This window comes from Callospermophilus lateralis, chromosome 8 (assembly GCF_048772815.1).
Source record: "Callospermophilus lateralis isolate mCalLat2 chromosome 8, mCalLat2.hap1, whole genome shotgun sequence".
Taxonomy (NCBI): domain Eukaryota; kingdom Metazoa; phylum Chordata; class Mammalia; order Rodentia; family Sciuridae; genus Callospermophilus; species Callospermophilus lateralis.
The window spans coordinates 55,638,243-55,659,148 of NC_135312.1; the positions used below are offsets into that span (position 1 = coordinate 55,638,243).

Sequence of the window (20,906 nt, forward strand, 5' to 3'; positions counted from 1 at the left end):
CTCATCTATTCTAGGCTCTTCTGTGTGAAATTATTTAAAATAAGGTCATAGAAAATATATTTCATTATAATACTTCTCTTGAGTATTTATTAGTTTCTGTACCTGTATGTGTTATGGGGCATTTTGACTGACTCAATTATTTAGTTAAATAACTGGCTTGTTACTTAGGCCATAGCGAGGATGGAATCAGGGGACTTGTTAATATTTATTTTAGTTGTCATTGTTGCTATGCTTTTCTCCTAGTTTGTGTTTGAGGCAAAAGTCAGACTTTTTCTGATAGTTTAAAAAAAAAAAAAAAGTAGAACCCCCATGAGATGTCTCTTTGTGTAAATTTCTCATTACCTTTACTAAAAAGCATACTTGGAATTAATAGTAGATGCAGTTTGGATCTTAACTCAATTCCAAGCAGCAACATTGAGTTAGTTGTATTTTTGCAAATATCACAAACCAAAATATTCAAATGAGAAATAGCAGATAAAGAACATGGTATTGAATAATAGGTACAAATCGTTTAAACTGTTATATAAAATTTGATAAGATGTTTTACATAACTTTGATAAATTGACAAAATGTTGTGGAGAAAACAGTTCCAGATGACAAACATACGCAAGGAATCTAGTCAAACATTTTTTTGGCAAGAATCTTATGGCTTTGTAATCAGTTGGGAGCCAATGAAATACAAAGATGAGTCTAGTTAATAATCTACAATTATTGGTTAAAGAAGTATATTAGGGCTAATTTCCCTGCATTCATTCTACCTTTTCTATCAACCCCACAAGCCTTTGGCACAATGAAGTGGGTAACCTTTATTTCCTTTCTCTTTCTCTTCAGCTCTGCTTATTCCAGGGGTGTGTTTCGTCGAGAAGCAGGTAAGAATTCTGTTTTTCCTTTGTACAACTTTTTTTTTTCCTAGTAAAAGTTTCAGTAAACCCCCATCTATTTAAAGAATTAAGTTTTCCTTTAGCATTTATATCTAGAATGTGATGATTTTTTGTTTTTGTGAATGCTTATGTGGTTATTTAATTAATATAGTTAAGAAGAAACAACATGGTGAGAATTATTTAGTGAATGTAATTTCTTTTCTCTAATGAAGAAATGCCAGGCAGAGTGACTTACACTTCATAGAACAGATAAGATAGAATTCACAATTTCTAAGGCCTACCTAACGCACCTTGCTTTATTTAGAATAGAAAAACTCTTGTGTTATTAATAATAAAAATAGGATTTCCACTTGTATTTACTTCTCAGTTGCTGTTCATAGGTACTATAAGAGCATTAGATTTTATATAACTAGAATATAAAGTTATAAATATTTAATGATGTTAAAATAATATTCTTTGTGATCGAATAATATCTTCTTTAAGTGCGGAAGACATAGTTCACCATCCTAAGACTTTCTGTAAGAATAAGAATCCAATATTTTGAAGCAAATAAACAACCTAAGTTAAATGAAAAGAAATATAGAACATAGCATATAATTAATTGTTTTCTTCAGTATTTAAACACATGTTGTTTTGTTTCTTCTCCTTTTCCTTAGATGAAAGTGAGATTATTAAACGATATAAGGAATTCGGAGAGCAAGAGTTCAAAGGCCTGTAAGTTAAAATATGGAAGAGTCAAATTTAATGTTTCTGATTACATTGATTATTACTCTAAATGTCTTACATTTTCCTGTCATCATGGTCCAGATTTCAGAGCATTGTTGCCCCTTACAATTTTCTGTACTGATGAAAATATTCTGTATCAGTGTTATGTAATATGGTAGCCACTGGCCACACGTGGCTGTTGAGTACTTTAAATATGGCAAGTGCAATGGAGGAATAAAATGTCAAATTGTATTAAAGTTTAGTTAAATTGCATTTAAGTATGTACATTTTAATTGATTTAAATTTAAATAGAATATTAATTAAACTTAAACAATTTAAGTATATAGTCACATATGTCTAATGGCTACTGTATTGAACAGTTAAAATCTGGACTTCTCATACTACCCAGAAACTCTGGAACAATGGTGGAAAGACTAATACATGGTTCCTTTGGCAGCTCACTTACTAACTTCCCTTTACATAGCAAATTCTTCTGTGGTTTCTTGGGAACATTTTAATATTTTTTTAAAAAATTGAGAAAATAGTCTATTTTTAAAAGGTCATTACAATCCTATAGCCCAAATAATGATGTATATGTTTTTATTTTCATTTTAAGTAACTCAAAGGATTCATGCAAAACCCAGTCTCAACAATTAAATCTATTTGGTATACAGTTTTTTAGTTTGCCCTGTGTGTCTGCCTCTACTGACATGAACCCATACAAATTTGGACATGGCTGAAATACTATCCTGCCTACCTAGGAAGCCACATGTACCTGATTAGGCCTTTGATAATACCTCATATGAATAGGCTTTCTGGATAATTATAAGAAAGATATAGAAAACATAGGTTAAAGACACATAAGTAATTTGCTCTCTAGTAAATCAACCAACCTGTTTTATGTTAAAGTTTTTTTGTGCTACATGTTTCTGTATTTTTTTTTGTTTGTTTGTTTCAGGGTACTGGTGACCTTTTCTCAGTATCTCCAGAAGACGGAATATGATGACCTTGCAAAATTTACAACACAAGTGACTGACTTGGCAAAAGCATGTGTTGCTGATAATACAGGAGCAGATTGTAACAAACCACTTGTAAGTTCTGATTTTGGGATTCTTTCTTTTCCTTTAAGTTATTAAGAATATTTCAAAGAAAAAATTCTTTTAAAAAATTACTATTAAGTGACAATTTGTAAGCTACACTCAAAAGTTTCATATGGACTGATAAGTCATTCACTGTTTATTCAGGGACAGAGATGTTGTGGGTATGCCCAGTTTTAACAAGATTTTTTTCATTGAGAACACACGTGACAGTCACCGTGTATTTAAATGGCAATTTGTGATTTGTAACCGTCTCTTTTCAAGAAGTTTGGTTTCTTTTCATAGAGGCTAATAGAGATAATGTATCTTTGTGTATTTATTAACTTTATTTTATTGTGGTTAGAACACTTGGCAGGAATTCTATCCTTTTAAAAGTTTATGGGTGAAATACGTTATTCGTGATTATAGGTACAATATTATGCAGCAGATTGTCGCAGTTTATTCATCTTGCTTAAGTAAAATTTTATGCCATTTCATTAGTCACTCCCCATTTCCTCCTTTTCCTAGCTCCCGGCAGCCATCTTTTTATTCTTTGGTTCTGTGAATTTGACTATTTTAGAATATATTATTTTTTTTAAATGCACTTTAAAAAATTCATATGTAGAACTATAAAACTGGGGGAAGTTAAAATACTTATTCGCAGCAATGAGATATTAACGGAATCATCCATCTTTGTCTGTGATTGGTTTATTGCACTTAGCACAATGCTCTCAAAGATCACCTGCATTGGTGCCAATTGTAGAATTTCCTTCTTTTAAAGGATGAATGATATTCCCTTGTATATAGATATTACATTTTATTTATGCATCCACATTTTTCTTTATCCATTTATTATCTGTTGATGGACACTTCAGTTATTCTTGTATCTTGACTAAATAATGTAAATAATGCCTGACTGAATACAAGAGTCTAATATCTCTTTGAGGTAATAGCATGATTTTTACTTCCAGAAAGCACCAACTGATTTCTATGCTCTGGGCAAAGTAATAGTTATAGTTATTTATTCATCATTTTAGGGTTATTAATTTTTACATAAAATTAAAAAACAAGGCACTCAATCCTTTTGAAGAACTTGAACGTTTGCTATTTCTAAATACATCTTTAAAATAAGAGGCCTATGTTTCTTTCACCACTCAATCTATATATGCCTCTCCAGGGTCAAGATCCATATTGTCTTTGGACCCTTTCCTCTTCTTGTTTATCTCTGGATACAACTCTCATTGCTGTGAATAAGTATTATAACTTCCCCCAATTTTATGGTTCTATATATGAATTTTTTAAAGAGCATTTAAAAAAATAATAAATTCTGTCTAGACCAGTGAATTTTCTATATGGTTAGAATTACTTATATAATAACAATGAATGAGGAAAAAAAGGATTTATTCAATGAGTGAAATAATTTGAGAGAAATATTTCTAGAATAAGAAAATCTATATTTTAATGCAGTAATAATGTGTGGTAGATTTGTATATGGTATCTACTAAAAAATTGAGTCTCTCAAAAAGAAGCAGATTAAATGAGAAAGTATCTGAGTATTTCCTTCCGTCTAAGATGAATTCACCTGCTGCACTGCAGGCTAGTTTCCCTAATGATGGGTAAGAAGCAGAGAAAGGTAACATTCCTTAGAGCCATCAACTCTCTTTTTGTCCTTAAGTTTTATTCATCATAAATAATATTGTGGCAGTTGATTGTTATGACAATTTCACAGAAGTAGCCAAATCAAGGAAATTTAATGGGGGAAGTGAATTCTTATACAATTTCCTTTTTTTGATGGGTTTAAAATTTTGTATTACATTAAGATTTTTTTCATATTTAAATTTATGCTTTGACTCATACATAAAACATATTCATGGGGTCCCCTGGGATGTTTCAATATAAGATATATCAGACATATGTGCAATATAGATGATTTCTTCACCATGCTTTAACAGTTTGTTAAATATTTATGCTGTTTTTTTTTTTTTGTAATAAAGAAAATAAAGACATTCCTAGTAATGTGTAGATTGCTCTCTTCCATTTAGGATACTATCTTTGGAGAGAAAACATGCTCAATTGCGACTCTTCGTGATACCTATGGTGATATGGCTGACTGCTGTGATAAACAAGACCTTGAGAGATTTCAATGCCTCGTAAAGCACAAAGAAGATACGCCTAACATCCCTGCACTTGATCTAAAACATCCTGATGCTTTGTGCACCTCCTTTGAAGAAAATAAACAGAAGGCTTTGGGACAGTAAGTAATCTATGTTTCAAAATTAAATTTTTTTTTATTGGTTGTTCAAAACATTGCAAAGCTCTTGACATATCATATTTCATACATTAGATTCAAGTGGGTTTTGAACTCCCATTTTTACCCCAAATACAGATTGCAGAATCACATCGGTTACACATCCACATTTTTACATAATGCCGTATTAGTAACTGTTGTATTCTGCTACCTTTCCTATCCTCTACTATCCCTCCTCCCCTCCCCTCCCATCTTCTCAAAATTAAAAATTAAGGAGTAAGTCAATACTCATTATAATAAGTACCATACCACAAGCCATTTCCAACATTAAGACTTGGAAGTTTTGTTCTCATGTTGAGTTTTAAAGAAGTAATACTTCACATCACAAAATTCTGGACAACAAAAAATATAATCAAAATTCTTTGATCTTGAAACAGGTATGATCTATATGAAAATTTGAAAGAGACATGTTTTAAAACATTCTGAAAAAATATATACTCTCTCAGGATTGATTTAGTCAGCAATATTAGATCAGCCCAGTTTAACCATTTATTATGTGATCCACATACATATACATCACAAATTCATCCTTTCTTTTCACTGACTTAAAGAATGAAAAAGACAAGGCCATCATATGCAAATTGAGCTTCAGTGGTAAATTACATGTCTTTGGCTTTTGGAGGCTCTTGGGAGAATGTTGATTGTAATTGTTTCTGTAATATTGTGTGGTATGGAAAAATGACTTCTTGTTATCTTCTTTTAAAATTAGCTTTGTATATGAAGTTGCCAGGAGAAATCCTTACTTGTGTGCCCAGAAAATCATTGACTTGACGGAAAAGTATAAAGGCTTTGTGACAGAATGCTGCCAAGCTGCTGATAAAGCAGAATGCCTGACACCAAAGGTATTTCCCAAGAAGAACCAATCCATAGTGCAATGTCAGATTTTAAACATCTTGTGGTTAGGTTTAGGAAACCTTATTCTCCTAAACACACTTCCCTACATGTTCCAAAGAGCTTTACTTTTATGTCTTCCAAAGAAGTTTTATTCTTTTTGAAGGGCTCTCCTATTCTTCCTTCATCCTTCTGAGATTTAGAAGTGCTGATCTGATGGAGGGAATCACTGTGCACATAGTTAAATGTCCTGCCCCCTCTATGGTGATTCTCTCTATAGGGAAGTATTTGTCAAGCAAGGGCCCACAGTTTTTGTTTTATTTTTCATGAGACTTTTTGATGGATAAGGAATTCAAAGTAGAGAATTTTACTGCAACTAGAAGCAAGAGATCATTTATTTCTTCCATAAGTATTTATTGTGTACCTCGTTGTGTTCTCTGGGGAGTTTCTTGATGTTATCAGAAGAGGGACTTAAATGGATTATGCACAAAATGCAGAACTCAGCTAGGTTATATGTTCCTGGGATATTGGCATATACTTTTTCTTTCAGAGCCTTTTCTCTGGCAATGTGTCCTAGCTGGTTTTAACTACATAGAGGCTTCCACTATGACCAGAATAATTTTTCCTCTTACATAGCAAAATGATTATTTCCCAAAGGGAGTACTTGGGAATTTAGATTGAATGTGGCATAGTCTCATCTGAGTTTTTGAAGTTGTGTTTGTATAGAAGTTTTTTTTTCTTCATTTTTTTCAAATTTCTTTCTTTCTTTAGCTTGAGAATTTGAGGAAGACAACAATGCTTTCTTCTGCCAAAGATAGATTCAAGTGTAGCGTTATTGAGAAATATGGAGAAAGAGGTTTCAAAGCATGGTAAATATTTTTAATACAATTTTTTATCTTTATAAAAATGTAAAAGTGATAATGGTTCCATTGACAAAAGTATACATTTATTTGTCATTTCTCCCAGTGTTTACAAATATAGTTTGTTGTCATTGTGTCTAAAAGGTAAAATTTCTTCGAGGTGAAAATCAGAACATACGGAACAACTTGACATTATTTTTGTCTTATTTTTCTAAGTTGTTAAAGAATTAAGAAGACATTATCATTTTTGTCCTAAAAAAAAGACATATGGATTCTATTTTTTATGAAGACTAGGAAACATACTCTAATGGTGTATCTTTTTAAAGATCTATAGTCAGGATCTTTAATTTAATTTTATCCTTTCCCACAATGATCTGAAAGCATCTACTTGTTTTGTTGTGTCCTATAATTAAATTCAGTCATGAAGTAAGCCAAATTAGCACTCATAATTTTTACTTAGCTTCAACTCTGCTCTTAATCTCGTATTTTTGCCTTGACCTCTGTTTTCATACTATTTAGTTGATTCTGGGAACATCCTTCAGTATTTGACTAAGAAAAATATTACCTGCCTCTCTAACTCCTCACTTGTCAATCAACAATGAATCTATATAACAGGAGATAAAATTAAAATAATGGACATTATGCATGCTCTCTAGAAACTGTCAATTGAACTATCTTTGCTTTCATTCCTACCACCCAGACCACAAAATACAACCAAATTGATAAACAAAATACCCTTAACATGAACCAATGCACATTACACAGGCAATGATTGGTTCTGGGAAAGAAGTCTCTATTTCTGGATTTAGACAGCATGGAAATGATTTTGGAAAGAATGATGATATTAGTCTTTTATATCTTGTCAGAGAGCTTGGAGGCTGTGCTGGATCAATTTCTTGGTAAAAGTGTGCTTAATAAAAACTTCATCAGTATGTAGATGTTATGAAATTAATTTTCTTGAAGAATTTTAGTAGTCAGGAAAAATGGGTTTTAATGAAGGAAAAAAGAGTAACTGGAGTTTGTGTGATACTTCCTAGATTATCTAATTTAATCTTCAAAATAGTCCTTCCATTTAGCTTGATGTTGTGACACTGAGAAGGCTAAAGTTCAGAGAAGTAACTTGCCTAGGTCTCACTGTTATGAAGATTTGAAGTCAGATCAGGAAGACAGATTGGGGCTCCATACCTGATGCCCCTCACACTGTTGCCCCTTTCAACATTCCTCTTTGATTGCTAATTTTATGAATTATCAGCTTTCCATCCAACCCACACTCTTACAATGGATAATTTTAAGAAAACAAGAAAAAAAAAAAAAGAACACCATTTGATTCAGCTCTAGCATTAAAATAATTAATGAATTGAGAAAAATTTCTATGTGTCTGTCTTGAATTTCCTTGATATAAATGGAATTTAAATAGGATTTTAACATCAGTTATTGCCTGATTATAATATTTTGATGGGGGGACATTTTTTTTTAGGTTAGTATCTCGTCTAAGCCAGAAATTTCCCCAAGCTGAATTTACAGAAATTACCAAGATGGCAACAGATCTTACTAACATCAACAAGGAATCCTGCAGTGGTGATCTGCTTGAAGCTATACATGACAGGGTAAAGAGCTATATATTTTCCATTTGTAGCTTATATGCTTAAGATGCTAGAATACATGTACTTAGCATAACTGAGAACAACTGGCAGTGGGTGACTTAGTCTTCTGTGCTTTCATTTGCTCTGTCTTCCAGTTTTCCCTTCTCTGTGGTACTTTCTTGTAAACCTTGCTATCCTAATTACTAAATGACCTGAAAAACTCTTTCACCCATTTGTAACTTTTTTCGGTCATACTCTGAGAATCTAGGCTGAAGGTGAAGGAGGACGGCTGGTTACTGACATATTTGGGGTGGGAGCAAGGTTGGGTTGGAGAAGGGCCATTTTTCTCAAGAGACCTTTGGAAAGAATGCATTTTTCCCCCTCTATGTTGTCTCCTTTCATTAAGTGTTTTCCCCAAAATGATCTTTTCCCCCAAATTTGTAGTGTTGTCTCCCTTTCTTCAAAGATTAAAAATAATGACCATATATCAGAATCCTGAGCTATCATGACACTTCCTGGAAATTTAAGACAGATATTTTATACATATAAGCAAAACCCATGACTGTCATCTTGACTCATTTGTTAAAATCTTTCATGCTTTACTTAGTTATTTGGTTTCAAAATGCCTGCATTTATTTTGAGGGAAATATTGAAAAAAATAGCCTTGAATTTTAATTTAAAAAAATTACATACCTCTACAGTGGAAATATAAAATTGATAAATATCTGAGATTAATTAATTAATTATAATAAACAAATAAATGTTAACTGGTTCCTAACTAGTGTATTTTGATCAAGTAGGTATGTTTTAGTAGCCTAGAGCCTCAGAAGTACTGACAGAGGATATGTGTTCATAGAAGGCACAGTAGTTGTGAATGAAAGGCCTTGGAATACAGTGAATGTGTTCTGCAACATCACAAATATCTGAAGAGAAAGTGTAGCAATGCTAATTTATGTTGAACAATTGTTGACCTCCTCACAGATAACCCTTTCCAATTACGCTTGTAATAATCAAGACACAATCTCCAAAAAAGTGGGAGAATGTTGTGCTAAGCCCCCGTTGGAAAGATACCACTGCATCATTGATCTGGAAGAGGATGACAAGCCTGCTGACTTACCAGCACTAACAACTGATTATGCTGAGGATAAGGATGTTTGCAAAAACTATGCTGAGGCAAAAGATATCTTCTTGGGCACGTAAGTTAGATAAGGAATTACCCTTTTTAGCATTTGATTTAACAAGATCTTGATTTAGGAAGATATGCTAGGCTTTCCTTTGGAGTTACTACAGTTTCCATGTTGCCAAGAATGCTTCTTTGACTCATCCATCGTCTCCCAGTCTTTAAAGGTTGAAACAATTAATTTCAAACATTGTCATTCAGTATATATTCATGGTAAAGCTCAATGTTCCTTACTCCTTAGGGACATCTCTAGAAATATCTCTAGAAATATTTGTATGTATACAAATTATGTATATAATGTTTACTTGTTCAATCATTCATTGAAAGGGTACTTCTTAAATATCTAAAATATATATGAACTTATATTGCCTATCAATCATCTTAATACATCTATCTCTATCTATGCATCTTTGTGTTGACAGGGAATATATAAAACAAAGTATAGAATTTGACACTACATGTTTCATGCTTGGATGAAAAGGCTAAAAGTTCAGTAGTATGGCAAGGCAGTTAAATAACAAATGATTATATACGATCAATAAGAATGATGACAACAAGCTTTAGAGTTTTATTGTTGGATTGCAATAGCTTCCTTTGCACTAAATAATATCATAAAAGATTTCAATCATATGAAGAGGAAAAAGAAAATTTTAAGAACATATCTCTGTCTAGTACAATACTTTTGAGATATAATCCAAATCAAACTACATATTTATAAAAAAGTGACAGATATAATTCATAAAATATTTAAGATGTATGAGTATATATTTTGCACACGTTGTTCATGTATTTCTCATAACCCAACATATGAGATGAATATTATTATCATTCCCAATCTACAGAGGAGGAAACTAAAGCTCTTTAGTTTTAATAAGTTGCCAAAGGTAATAGAGTAAAATAAGCGGCAGAACCAGAAATTGAGCACAGGAAGAACCCCAAGTCCTTTGCCACTAAGCTTCACTCCATGGGGTTTAGTGAAATTCAGAACTTGGGAATATGAGTCACACTTGGAGTTAGTTATGTACACGTTCTTGCTCATTGTTTCAACTAAATCTATGTTTCTCTTACTTAGGTTTTTGTATGAATATTCAAGAAGGCACCCTGAGTATGGTTCCCTCTTGCTGCTGAGAATTGCCAAGGCATATGAAGCCAAACTGGAGAAGTGCTGTGCTGAAGCTGATCCTCCTGCATGCTATGGCAATGTGGTAGGTGTCCTGCAGGAAAAGAAGAATACAGCTCTTTGCTGATTCTAATAATGAGAAAGAAAAACAATGCAAGACTGAAATGATACACAGTACAATTTTTAGATCTTTCCTTGAGATGGATTCAGTTCTGTGCTCTTAAATATTTTAGAAAAAAATAGCCTTAAATAGAATGGTTAATAATTTTAGAACAGTTGGTCTAGAAAAGAAAGATATGAAGACAGTAATCTCTAATTTCACAAAATCTTGGGCATCATTTCTTTGTTTTCCATATTCCTGAGAACTAAATAAGATCAGGTAAATTTAAATGTCAATTAAAAGAGATGTAACTTAGATATGAAGAAAGTTAACCTGACCCAAGATTTATCAAGTACTGGAGGTAATATCTTTAGGGAGGTTATGAAACTTATTTCTTTAGAATATTTTAAAATCTTTTTGAGAAGGTTTAGGAAATGTTTTACAAGATGATAAGTTAGAATACACCTATTCTGGAGGATTTTAGGGTGCCTACTATTATATGTTAAAGGTTTCCAAACTGTTATAGAATCAGAGGAAGACTTTCTTTCCTCTACCAAGAAGCTGCTGTATGCCAGACACTGTCCTGCAACTGATGCTGAGGGCAACATTCCTCAGAGAGCTGAGGATCCAACTGGAGAGATGGCCTAATAATAATAGTAATAGTAATAATAATAATGATAATGATAATAATAATAATACTCAGGACCAACATTTATTGACCTTTTACTATGTACTAGGTGCTATTTTAATGTCATTAGCTTAGTTGATTCCCAGCGTAATTCTGGGTGGTGAGCACTATTTTTACCTCTATTGTGAAGATGAGGATTCTGAATCTCAGAACTGGTAAATAAAGCTGCACCACTGGAAAATGAGTCAGATGGCCTGGCTCCAAAGCCAGCCACTGAACTCCAGAAACTCTTGCACTATACAGTCTTGTCAAATAAGAGAAACAATTTGAATGTGATGTGACAGATGTGGCACTGAACATCTACTCATGTGGTTTTTGGAAGAAAGAAGGAAGGGGTAAAAAGTGACCGGTATCTGGTCCTCAGAAGGATACTATAAATGGATTCTTTTATGTTTCAGTTTGAGGAATTTAAGCCTCTTGTGACTGAGCCTCAGAATGTAGTCAAGCAAAACTGTGATCTCTATGAGCAGCTTGGGGAATATAAATTCCAAAATGTGTAAGTAGTTTTGTTTATTTTCTGACTTTTTTCCTTGACCAATTTGCTATTATTTAATACTTCATATATATAGGCTGCCTAGCATATGACTTTTAATAGCAAAGATACACATATATTTCTTTTTTTTATCCTAAGATAATGTAGCATTTTATTTTATTTTTTTTATTGGTTATGCAAATCATTACAAACATTGCAGAATCACATCGGTTACATATCCACATTTTTACATAATGCCATAATAATAACTGTTGTATTCTGCTACCTTTCCTATCCTCTACTATCCCCCCTCCCCTCCCCTCCCATCTTCTCTCTCTACCCCATCTACTGTAATTCATTTCTCTCCTTATTTTTTTCCCATTCCCCTCACAACCTCTTATATGTAATTTTGTATATCAATGAGGGTCTCCTTCCATTTCCATGCAATTTCCCTTTTTTCTCCCTTTCCCTCCCGCTTCATGACTCTGTTTAATGATAATCTTTTCCTCCTGCTCTTCCTCCCTGTTCTGTTCTTAGTTGCTGTCATTATATCAAAGAAGACATTTGGCATTTGTTTTTTAGGGATTGGCTAGCTTCACTTAGCATAATCTGCTCTAATGCCATCCATTTCCCTGCAAATTCCATGATTTTGTCATTTCTTAGTGCTGCGTAGTACTCCATTGTGTATAAATGCCACATTTTTTTTATCCATTCATCTATTGAGGGGCATCGGGGTTGGTTCCACAGTCTAGCTATTGTGATATGTGCTGCTATGAACATCGATGTGGCAGTATCCCTGTAGTACACTCTTTTGAGGTCTTCAGGGAATAGTCCGAGAAGGGCAATAGCTGGGTCAAATGGTGGTTCCATTCCCAGCTTTCCCAGGAATCTCCATACTGCTTTCCATATTGGCCTCACCAATTTGCAGTCCCACCAGCAATGTACAAGAGTACCCTTTTCCCCACATCCTCGCCAGCACTTGTTGTTGTTTGACTTCCTAATGGCTGCCAATCTTACTGGAGTGAGATGGTATCTTAGGGTGGTTTTGATTTGCATTTCTCTGACTGCTAGAGATGGTGAGCATTTGTTCATGTACTTGTTGATTGATTGTATGTCCTCCTCTGAGAAGTGTCTGTTCAGGTCTTTGGCCCATTTGTTGATTGGGTTATTTGTTTTCTTATTGTTTAATTTTTTGAGTTCTTTGTATACTCTGGATATTAGGTCTCTATCTGAAGTGTGAGGAGTAAAAATTTGTTCCCATGATGTAGGCTCCCTATTTACCTCTCTTATTGTTTCTCTTGCTGAGAAAAAACTTTTTAGTTTAAGTAAGTCCCATTTGTTGATTCTTGTTATTAACTCTTGTGCTATGGGTGTCCTATTAAGGAATTTGGAACCCGACCCCACAATATGTAGATCGGAGCCAACCTTTTCATCTATCAGACGCATAGTCTCTGATTTGATATCAAGGTCCTTGATCCATTTTGAGTTAACTTTTGTGCATGGCGAGAGGAGGGGATTCAGTTTCATTTTGTTGCATATGGATTTCCAGTTTTCCCAACACCGTTTGTTGAAGATGCTATCCTTCCTCCATTGCATGCTTTTAGCCCCTTTATCGAATATAAGATAGTTGTAATTTTGTGGATTGGTTTTTGTGTCCTCTATTCTATACCATTGGTCCACCCGCCTGTTTTGGTACCAGTACCATGCTGTTTTTGTTACTATTGCTTTGTAGTACAGTTTGAAATCTGGTATCGCTACACCTCCTGATTCACACTTCCTGCTTAGAATTGCTTTTGCTATTCTGGGTCTTTTATTTTTCCATATGAATTTCATGATTGCTTTATCTATTTCTACAAGAAATGCCGTTGGGATTTTGATTGGCATTGCATTAAACCTATAGAGAACTTTTGGTAATATCGCCATTTTAATGATGTTAGTTCTGCCTATCCATGAACAGGGTATATTTTTCCATCTTCTAAGATCTTCTTCTATTTCTCTCTTTAGGGTTCTGTAGTTTTCATTGTATAAATCTTTCACCTCTTTTGTTAGGTTGATTCCCAAGTATTTTATTTTTTTTTGAGGACACTGTGAATGGGGTGGATTTCCTCATTTCCAGTTCAGAAGATTTGTCGCTGATATACAGGAATGCCTTTGATTTATGCGGATACACATATATTTCTAAACTCTCTTTATCAAGAAAGTCTGGAGAGCAGAGAAAATATAGTCGATGGGATGCAGAGGCCTCTATTTATGTACAGTTTTAAAAAAAATGGTCTTTTGAGACTGGAAGTATGTAGGCTGGGAGGGTTAGTGCCAAATGTTGGCTTATCAACTGAGGATGTTCCTTGGAGGTTAAGGGATAGTTTGTGAGTAAATGAACCCTAGCAGCATTTTACAGAGCAGGAAGTAGTAGACCTTGAATAGCAGTAGTTCAAGAAGTAATATAAAAGCTGAACACAAAAACATGACAAAGATATGGACTTAGCTAATATGGGAAATTGCATTCCTATTGGTTTATTGGTGGGAAGAGTGGATGTTCAGAAGATACATTAGACTTTGATGGTCATGACCTTGTTTTCCTGTGGAATTTCCTTCCCTAGAAGAGATAGAGATAAAAGTGCATGCTGAAGTAATGTCCCCATTTAATAGGCCCTTATGTATGGAGGAAAAGTCAAGAAAGAAGAAGGGACACATGGTTCAGTAGGAATTTATTGTGCAGTTAATATACATAGTTAGCACTTTTTTTTAAACTATAGTTCAGGCTAACAATAATGAATGATACATAGATTCTTCCATTAAGTAGATTACAGTCTTACATTGACTTTACATGGTGATTGGGATACTTTATAAGTGATTCTTACATGCTGGATAACATACCTTGTTCATTGCCTATATTATCACTTTCAATTTAATCCTTTCATCATACCTATTGAGGCAGGGATATTTCCTCCCATTTTTCACCTATATCTTTCAAATTCATCATAGTCCTGATTTATGTTACACTCTCAAAAGAATTTAATGAAACAAAGATGCAATAATAAGTATACTAATGCCACTGGATTGTAATAAGGTAGCTAACCTTCCTGAGATTATATGGTGCAGGTGGTATTCAAAGCCATGTTTAATGATCTCTTAGACAGGACAAAGTCTTTTTCTGACATTAAGCCATCATTCTGAAGATGAAGATAATTTTGATAGCAGGTACTGGGTATTAAACTCAGGGGAGATTTACCACTGAGCTGCAATTCTTTTAAAATTTAAAATTTTAAATTCTTTTAAATTTTTTTTGAGACAGAGTTTTGCTAAGTTGCTTAGGCTCTCACTAAATTGCTGAAGCTGGCCTCAAAATTGTAATACTTTGGCTCAGCCTCCTGAGCAACTGGGTTTAGAGTCCTGCATCACTGCACTTGACTTAGACAAACATAATTCTGTGAATGGCAAACAAGAACATATTAGTTGATTTTAATTTTGTTTGAATTTTCTCTGCTTGATATACTGTATTATAAAAAGACAGTTTCTTGTTTGGCTAAACACACATGAAAATTTTTTTTCCCCCAACAGACTTGTAATTCGTCATACTCAGAAAGCACCCCAGATGTCAACTCCAACTCTTGTGGAGGCTTCAAGAAAATTAGGAAAAGTGGCCACCCAGTGCTGTAAGCTTTCTGAATCACACAGACTGCCCTGTGTTGAAGGCTATGTGAGTCTTTTAAAATATAATAATTAAATACTGAATTCTCATCTTATGAAATTGACAAAGCTAACTTTTAGAGGCAGGAGTGGACTAACGTGTGTACATGACTAGCATGGGTATATCTATGTCTATGTATTTTTGTGTGTGTGCAGAATTTGGTCACCTATATTATCTCAACTGCCAAAGTTAGAATTTAGATAAGATCTCAAAGTTATAACTTGCTTTGAAAAAGGATCCATGAATATTCAGTGTTTTGGAATTTCCTAAATATTTACATTTTTGGGGTCTCTGTTTCATGTGTCAATATAAGACTACTTCTTTCTCATTCTAACACATATGTTAGGACATATTACTTACAATTATTTTTGTGAATCATCTTCTCAAGTATTAAGAATATTGAGACATCTAGACTTACTTTTAAAAGAGTCAATATTAAAGAGTCCCTATGTTTAGTTCCAAAGATAGTCATTTGCTGCCTCAGTAAACTTTGGATTCATTGTTCCTAGTTTAATATGTCACAACTTTGGGTGCATGGGAAAAAGAGTGTTTGTGGACTCTTTTGCCTCTTTTGAGTTTCTGCTCTCCTTCCTGTTCTTCAGCTGACTGCAATCCTGAACTCAGTGTGTGTGATGCATGAGAAGAATCCAGTGAGTGAGAGAATCACCAAATGCTGCTCTGAGTCCTTTGTGTACAAGCGGGCATGCTTTTCTGCTCTATCAGTTGATGACACATATGTTCCCAAAGAATTGCATGCTGATACATTCACCTTCCATGCAGATATATGCACACTTCCAGAGACTGAGCAACAAATCAAGAAACAAACGTGAGTAGTATTTCATTATCACATGTTTATAGTTTTGATAAAGAGAACTGTTAATTGAAAGGAGTAAACCCTCTCATGTACTGATTATATTCCTTGGAGGAAAGTACTTAAGTATTGGCCTTATTAAGTTGATAAAATTGTCAAGAATAAAATGAATGTTTTTTTTTTCCCCTTGGAGGGCAAAAACTATTCATAGTGATATTGTGGATGAACACCCCAGTAGAATAAGATCATAGGCTAGGTCGCGTAGAAATGGCTTAACATTTAACTGATGAATTTGTGGATAGAAAAAAACTAGTTGTAGAAATCATAGGGGGATTTATTTCTAGGCATGAATGGTACTTTAAGTTTGTTCTAGAGTGACCCCACAGGTGAGAGAAAACCCTGTGATGTGACGTTTGAGAATGACAATTGAATAGAAAACATCTAGAAATGTGAGTTTTGAGGCTTAACTCCTCAATGCTGTCAGAAAGAATGAGAATAGCATGAACTTTAGCAACAGAAAGTTGCTGTCATCTCTGGTCACCCATAGTCATGATAGAGACTTAAAACTAATATTATAAAACCTATTATTCCCACACAGCACACTGGGGCTCTGTTGCCTTTTTATTTGTCAATGAAAGGGAAACACCACCTTCCACTTGTTTGGAAGTCTTAACTCCTGTAACCTTCCCTTAATTAAATTTGAATAGGGCAAAAGTGACAGGCCAACTTTAAAGATTCTTAAAGAAGAAGATTTTTCAATGAAGTTCAAGGTCATTAAAAATTTAGAGGTCATTTAAAACCCTTCAAGAGCTATAAAGTCAATGAAGCATAGCTCGTAAAATCTGAACAATATCTGAATGCCGTGACATACGTTTTCTGGCAAGCTACTGAAACTCTGTAAAACACTGAGTGATTTGCATTGATTATCTTATTTGATCCTCTCACCAACCCTAGTGAAGTGGATTATTAATGTCACATGAGGTTAGAATGGCATACATGACCTCAAACCCAGAGCTGCCTGGCTCTAAGATTTAATGCTTTTTCTTTTCTTTTGTTTGTTTTGTTACTGAGGATTGAACCAAGGGTGCTTAGCCACTGATCCACATCCCCAGCTCTATTTTATGTTTTATTTAGAGACATGGTCTCCCTGAGTTGGTAAGTGCCTCCCCCAAGTTGGTGAGGCTGGCTTTGACTTTGTGATCCTCCCGCCTCAACCTCCTGAGCTGCTGGGATTACAGGTGTGCGCCACAGGGCCCTGCAAGGTTTATGATGTTAAGTGCCAATCTTATATCCTTCATATTTCTTATATTCTTAAGTTTTTCTTGCTGTGTCTTTCATTTTCTGTTCAAATGCAGAGCACTTGCTGAGCTGGTGAAACACAAGCCCACAGCAACAATGGATCAACTGAAAACCGTGATGGGGGATTTTGTAGCTTTTCTAGACAAGTGCTGCAAGGCTGACGACAAGGAGGCCTGCTTCTCCGAGGAGGTGCTGGAGCTGCTTTCATTTTAATATTTCCAACTTTCATTTTTGTGCATTTGGTCAGGTCAGAGGTTAGGGATTTAGGTTTTGAAAGATGCATGGAGCAGAGATCTTATTCTATGTACAATTGTCTTACAAAATGAGTTTAGTAGTTCTTGGTTTTATCTCCTGCTGCACTGTGGCATAATATTAAATTTTTTTAATGTCTCTTCTGTTCCAAATTTGTGATCGTTATGAATAGATAGACATATTTATAAGGCCTAAAATGTTTTGGTCAGTAAAGCAAAGCATTAATCTAAACATTTTCCCCAAAATTGCTGTCTTCTCATTTGGCTGAAATTTACAAGTTAGTTCAGGTGGTGGAAATAGACTTTTAAATATATAAATCATTTAATAGTCATCCCTGTACCCTGTACCCTGACTATCTATCTATCTGTCTATCTATCTATCATCTATCTATCTATCTATCTATCTAGATAGATAGATAGATATTTATTTTCCTGGGGAGAGTGATTGTTGGTGAACTTCCTTGTAGAGATCCTGGTAGTTTAATGTGAATTAAAGGGAGTGATGCAGGTACAATCACTGTATATCACCTATTTTTTGTATAACCTGCTAATTTTTGTATTCTATGGTAATGCTAATATTTTCCCAATGTCTGTCATTTCTTTGTATTCAGGGCCCCAAATTGGTTGCTGCAAGTCAAGCGGCCTTAGCATAAAAACATCACAATCACAAGGATCTCAGGTAACTATATACTTTGTATTTTTTAAAAAGTAATTATAATTGTTATTATTTAAAAAAGCAAAGATGACTGATCATTTGTCAACAGTCATATAGATAAGTACCAACCACTACTTTTAGCTCTTTTTATATATTAACTTATAATTATTTAAAAAATATCTGAGTTGGGTACTCTTATTATTCTCATTTTGTAGATGAATAAATGGTCACATAAAGGCATGGGTTATATAATATATTTACCTAAGGGGCAACCAAGCTAGTAAGAGTTGGAGTCATATTTCAAAATTCCAGCAGGAATTGAGTTAACCATTGTCCTCTTCTGACATATGTGAACTGTGTGCAGAGTCCTCTCAGTGATGCCTCACCAGCAGAAACTCTAGTGTTAGAACCATATGAAAGAACATTTTGCAGGTTAAAAACAGTTGAATATCAATGGTTTCACGTGGTTCAACCTAATAATTTAATAAACAATCTATCTTACCTTAACTTCCAGTGTAGAATGATTAACACGCTCCTAAATTTTTAACGTGTCAACATGCTAATATAATAGAATTTAATATAATAGAATTTTTTCTTCTTATGACAAAAGGTCCACTTTAAAACATAAACATTTGAGCATAAACATGTTTGACTATTTTTTGGAACAGAATTTAAAAAATAGAATAGCAATGAAATAAAGTATTGGTAAAACCAGGTTATTTGACCATATAATACTACTTGTGCATCCAAACAAAGAATAGGCATTTTGTATCTCCAAAAATTTGGTCATTCCCAAATGTGATATGTTTCAGTCCTAAGTGGAAAAAATGTCTTCCTAGGTTTCCAAATTTGAGCAGATATTTTTTTGTTTAGATATGACTTAGGTAAGAGTAGGTGCTAGATAGCCCTGAGGAGTGGTGATAGAGGCCTCTGACTTGAGTCTGGTGGAACCACTGAAGAAGAGGGCACTTCACAACATGTTGGTGTGTCCTGTGCCTTTGTCCAGCAAAAGGGGAACCCAGCTAAGCTTTGGAAGGTTTAAATTGTTTCTTCTGGTGGAAATTTCAGAAAGAAAATCGAAGCAATTTAGCATTAGTTGTAACAGATTGGAAAAATATATGACATTTTACAAACAGCTCTTCTATTTTTCTCTTTTTGTTTTTCAGCCTGTCCAGAGAAGAGAAAGAGACTAAGACTTTATCCATCTGTTTGTCTTTTCTGCTGATGTAAAATCAACACTCTAAGAAACACAACTTTTTTAAAATGTTTGACCTCTTTGCTCTATGTTGTAATTAATAAAAAATGAAAAGAATCTAATATTGTGGTCCAGGACTGTTATTTTCCAAAAGTGTGTTTCCATCCTTGAAAATTCTGTGGATCTGTGAAAGTTTCAATTTTCTGTCTCTCACCCCACTTCAGCAGAGGCCTTCTAGTTCCTTAGAGGCTACTTCATGAAAAGAAATGTTAATTCTCATCTGAGATATGGGTTATAAACATTCAAAATAGCCTTTTAACATTATGAAAGAATAACACCTGTTGCAGGGATAGGGCATTTACAGCCTGTCTCTTTCTCCTACTGGGACTCTCTGAGAACTAGTGAGAGACAAAAGAGAGATGACTTTTAAGGTGACTAATTAAAATTTAGATTTAAAATTCTCCAAGTCATTCTTGGAGAAATTTAATGACAGTTTAGGATGACAATACATGAAATGTGTTAGAAATTTTTAGAAGCATTAATGGAAGAGAGGGTTGGGTGATCTGGAGGAACTTATATCCAGTATTGGTTAAAATGTGTTGAACTGATGAAGTACAAGCATATTTAAAGTTTCTTGTAAAGAAGTTAAGGTCTTGTACTCAATACTAAGCCTCTTTTCCCTGTTCCTGGAGGTAATTACTTATACCACAATTTTGACTAGCAGTTTACGTAGTCATTTATAGTCATAATAGTTTGTATTTTTTTTTAAAATTTTTACAGGCTTGGTTTCATTCTGTGCTTACTATTTCACAACTCGTTCTTAACAAATAGTCCTCTATAGTTTCATTTTAAGTCTGATGCTTGCTCAAGTTGAAAAAAAAAAGTCCCTTCTCTTCCTGTTATGTTCTGCAACCCACCATTACATCCCTCATCCCTATGCAACCCCTACTTGGCCTCAGCTCAAATGAATCCAGCACTTAACATATTTGTTGCAATCTCTCCAAAGCACGAGAGAGCCCAAGGGGACAATAAAGTGTGGGATCTCTGGACGATTTATATTTTTAATATATCCCATCCACTCATTGCAATGATTCCAGATGCTTGGCATCAAAGATAAGACCACAAACATAAAGTTCATCTCAGTTTCCAAGAAGGGTTTTAGAAAAAGTATAATTTGGGCATAGGTTGCTATGTACAGAG

General features: G+C 34.2%; 1 protein-coding gene across 1 annotated transcript; it reads left to right on the forward strand.

The window, feature by feature from the left end:
• The first annotated feature begins 790 nt into the window (after positions 1 to 790).
• Positions 791 to 19,761, forward strand: LOC143405925 (albumin-like). The gene is made up of 15 exons (XM_076864364.2): positions 791 to 869; positions 1,538 to 1,595; positions 2,545 to 2,677; positions 4,705 to 4,916; positions 5,680 to 5,812; positions 6,573 to 6,670; positions 8,139 to 8,268; positions 9,226 to 9,440; positions 10,497 to 10,629; positions 11,731 to 11,828; positions 15,366 to 15,504; positions 16,098 to 16,321; positions 17,662 to 17,794; positions 18,468 to 18,535; positions 19,678 to 19,761. Exons 1-14 carry the CDS (start codon positions 791 to 793, stop codon positions 18,507 to 18,509), a joined length of 1,827 nt encoding a protein of 608 aa, XP_076720479.2. The 3' UTR covers positions 18,510 to 18,535; positions 19,678 to 19,761.
• Positions 19,762 to 20,906: the final 1,145 nt, after the last annotated feature.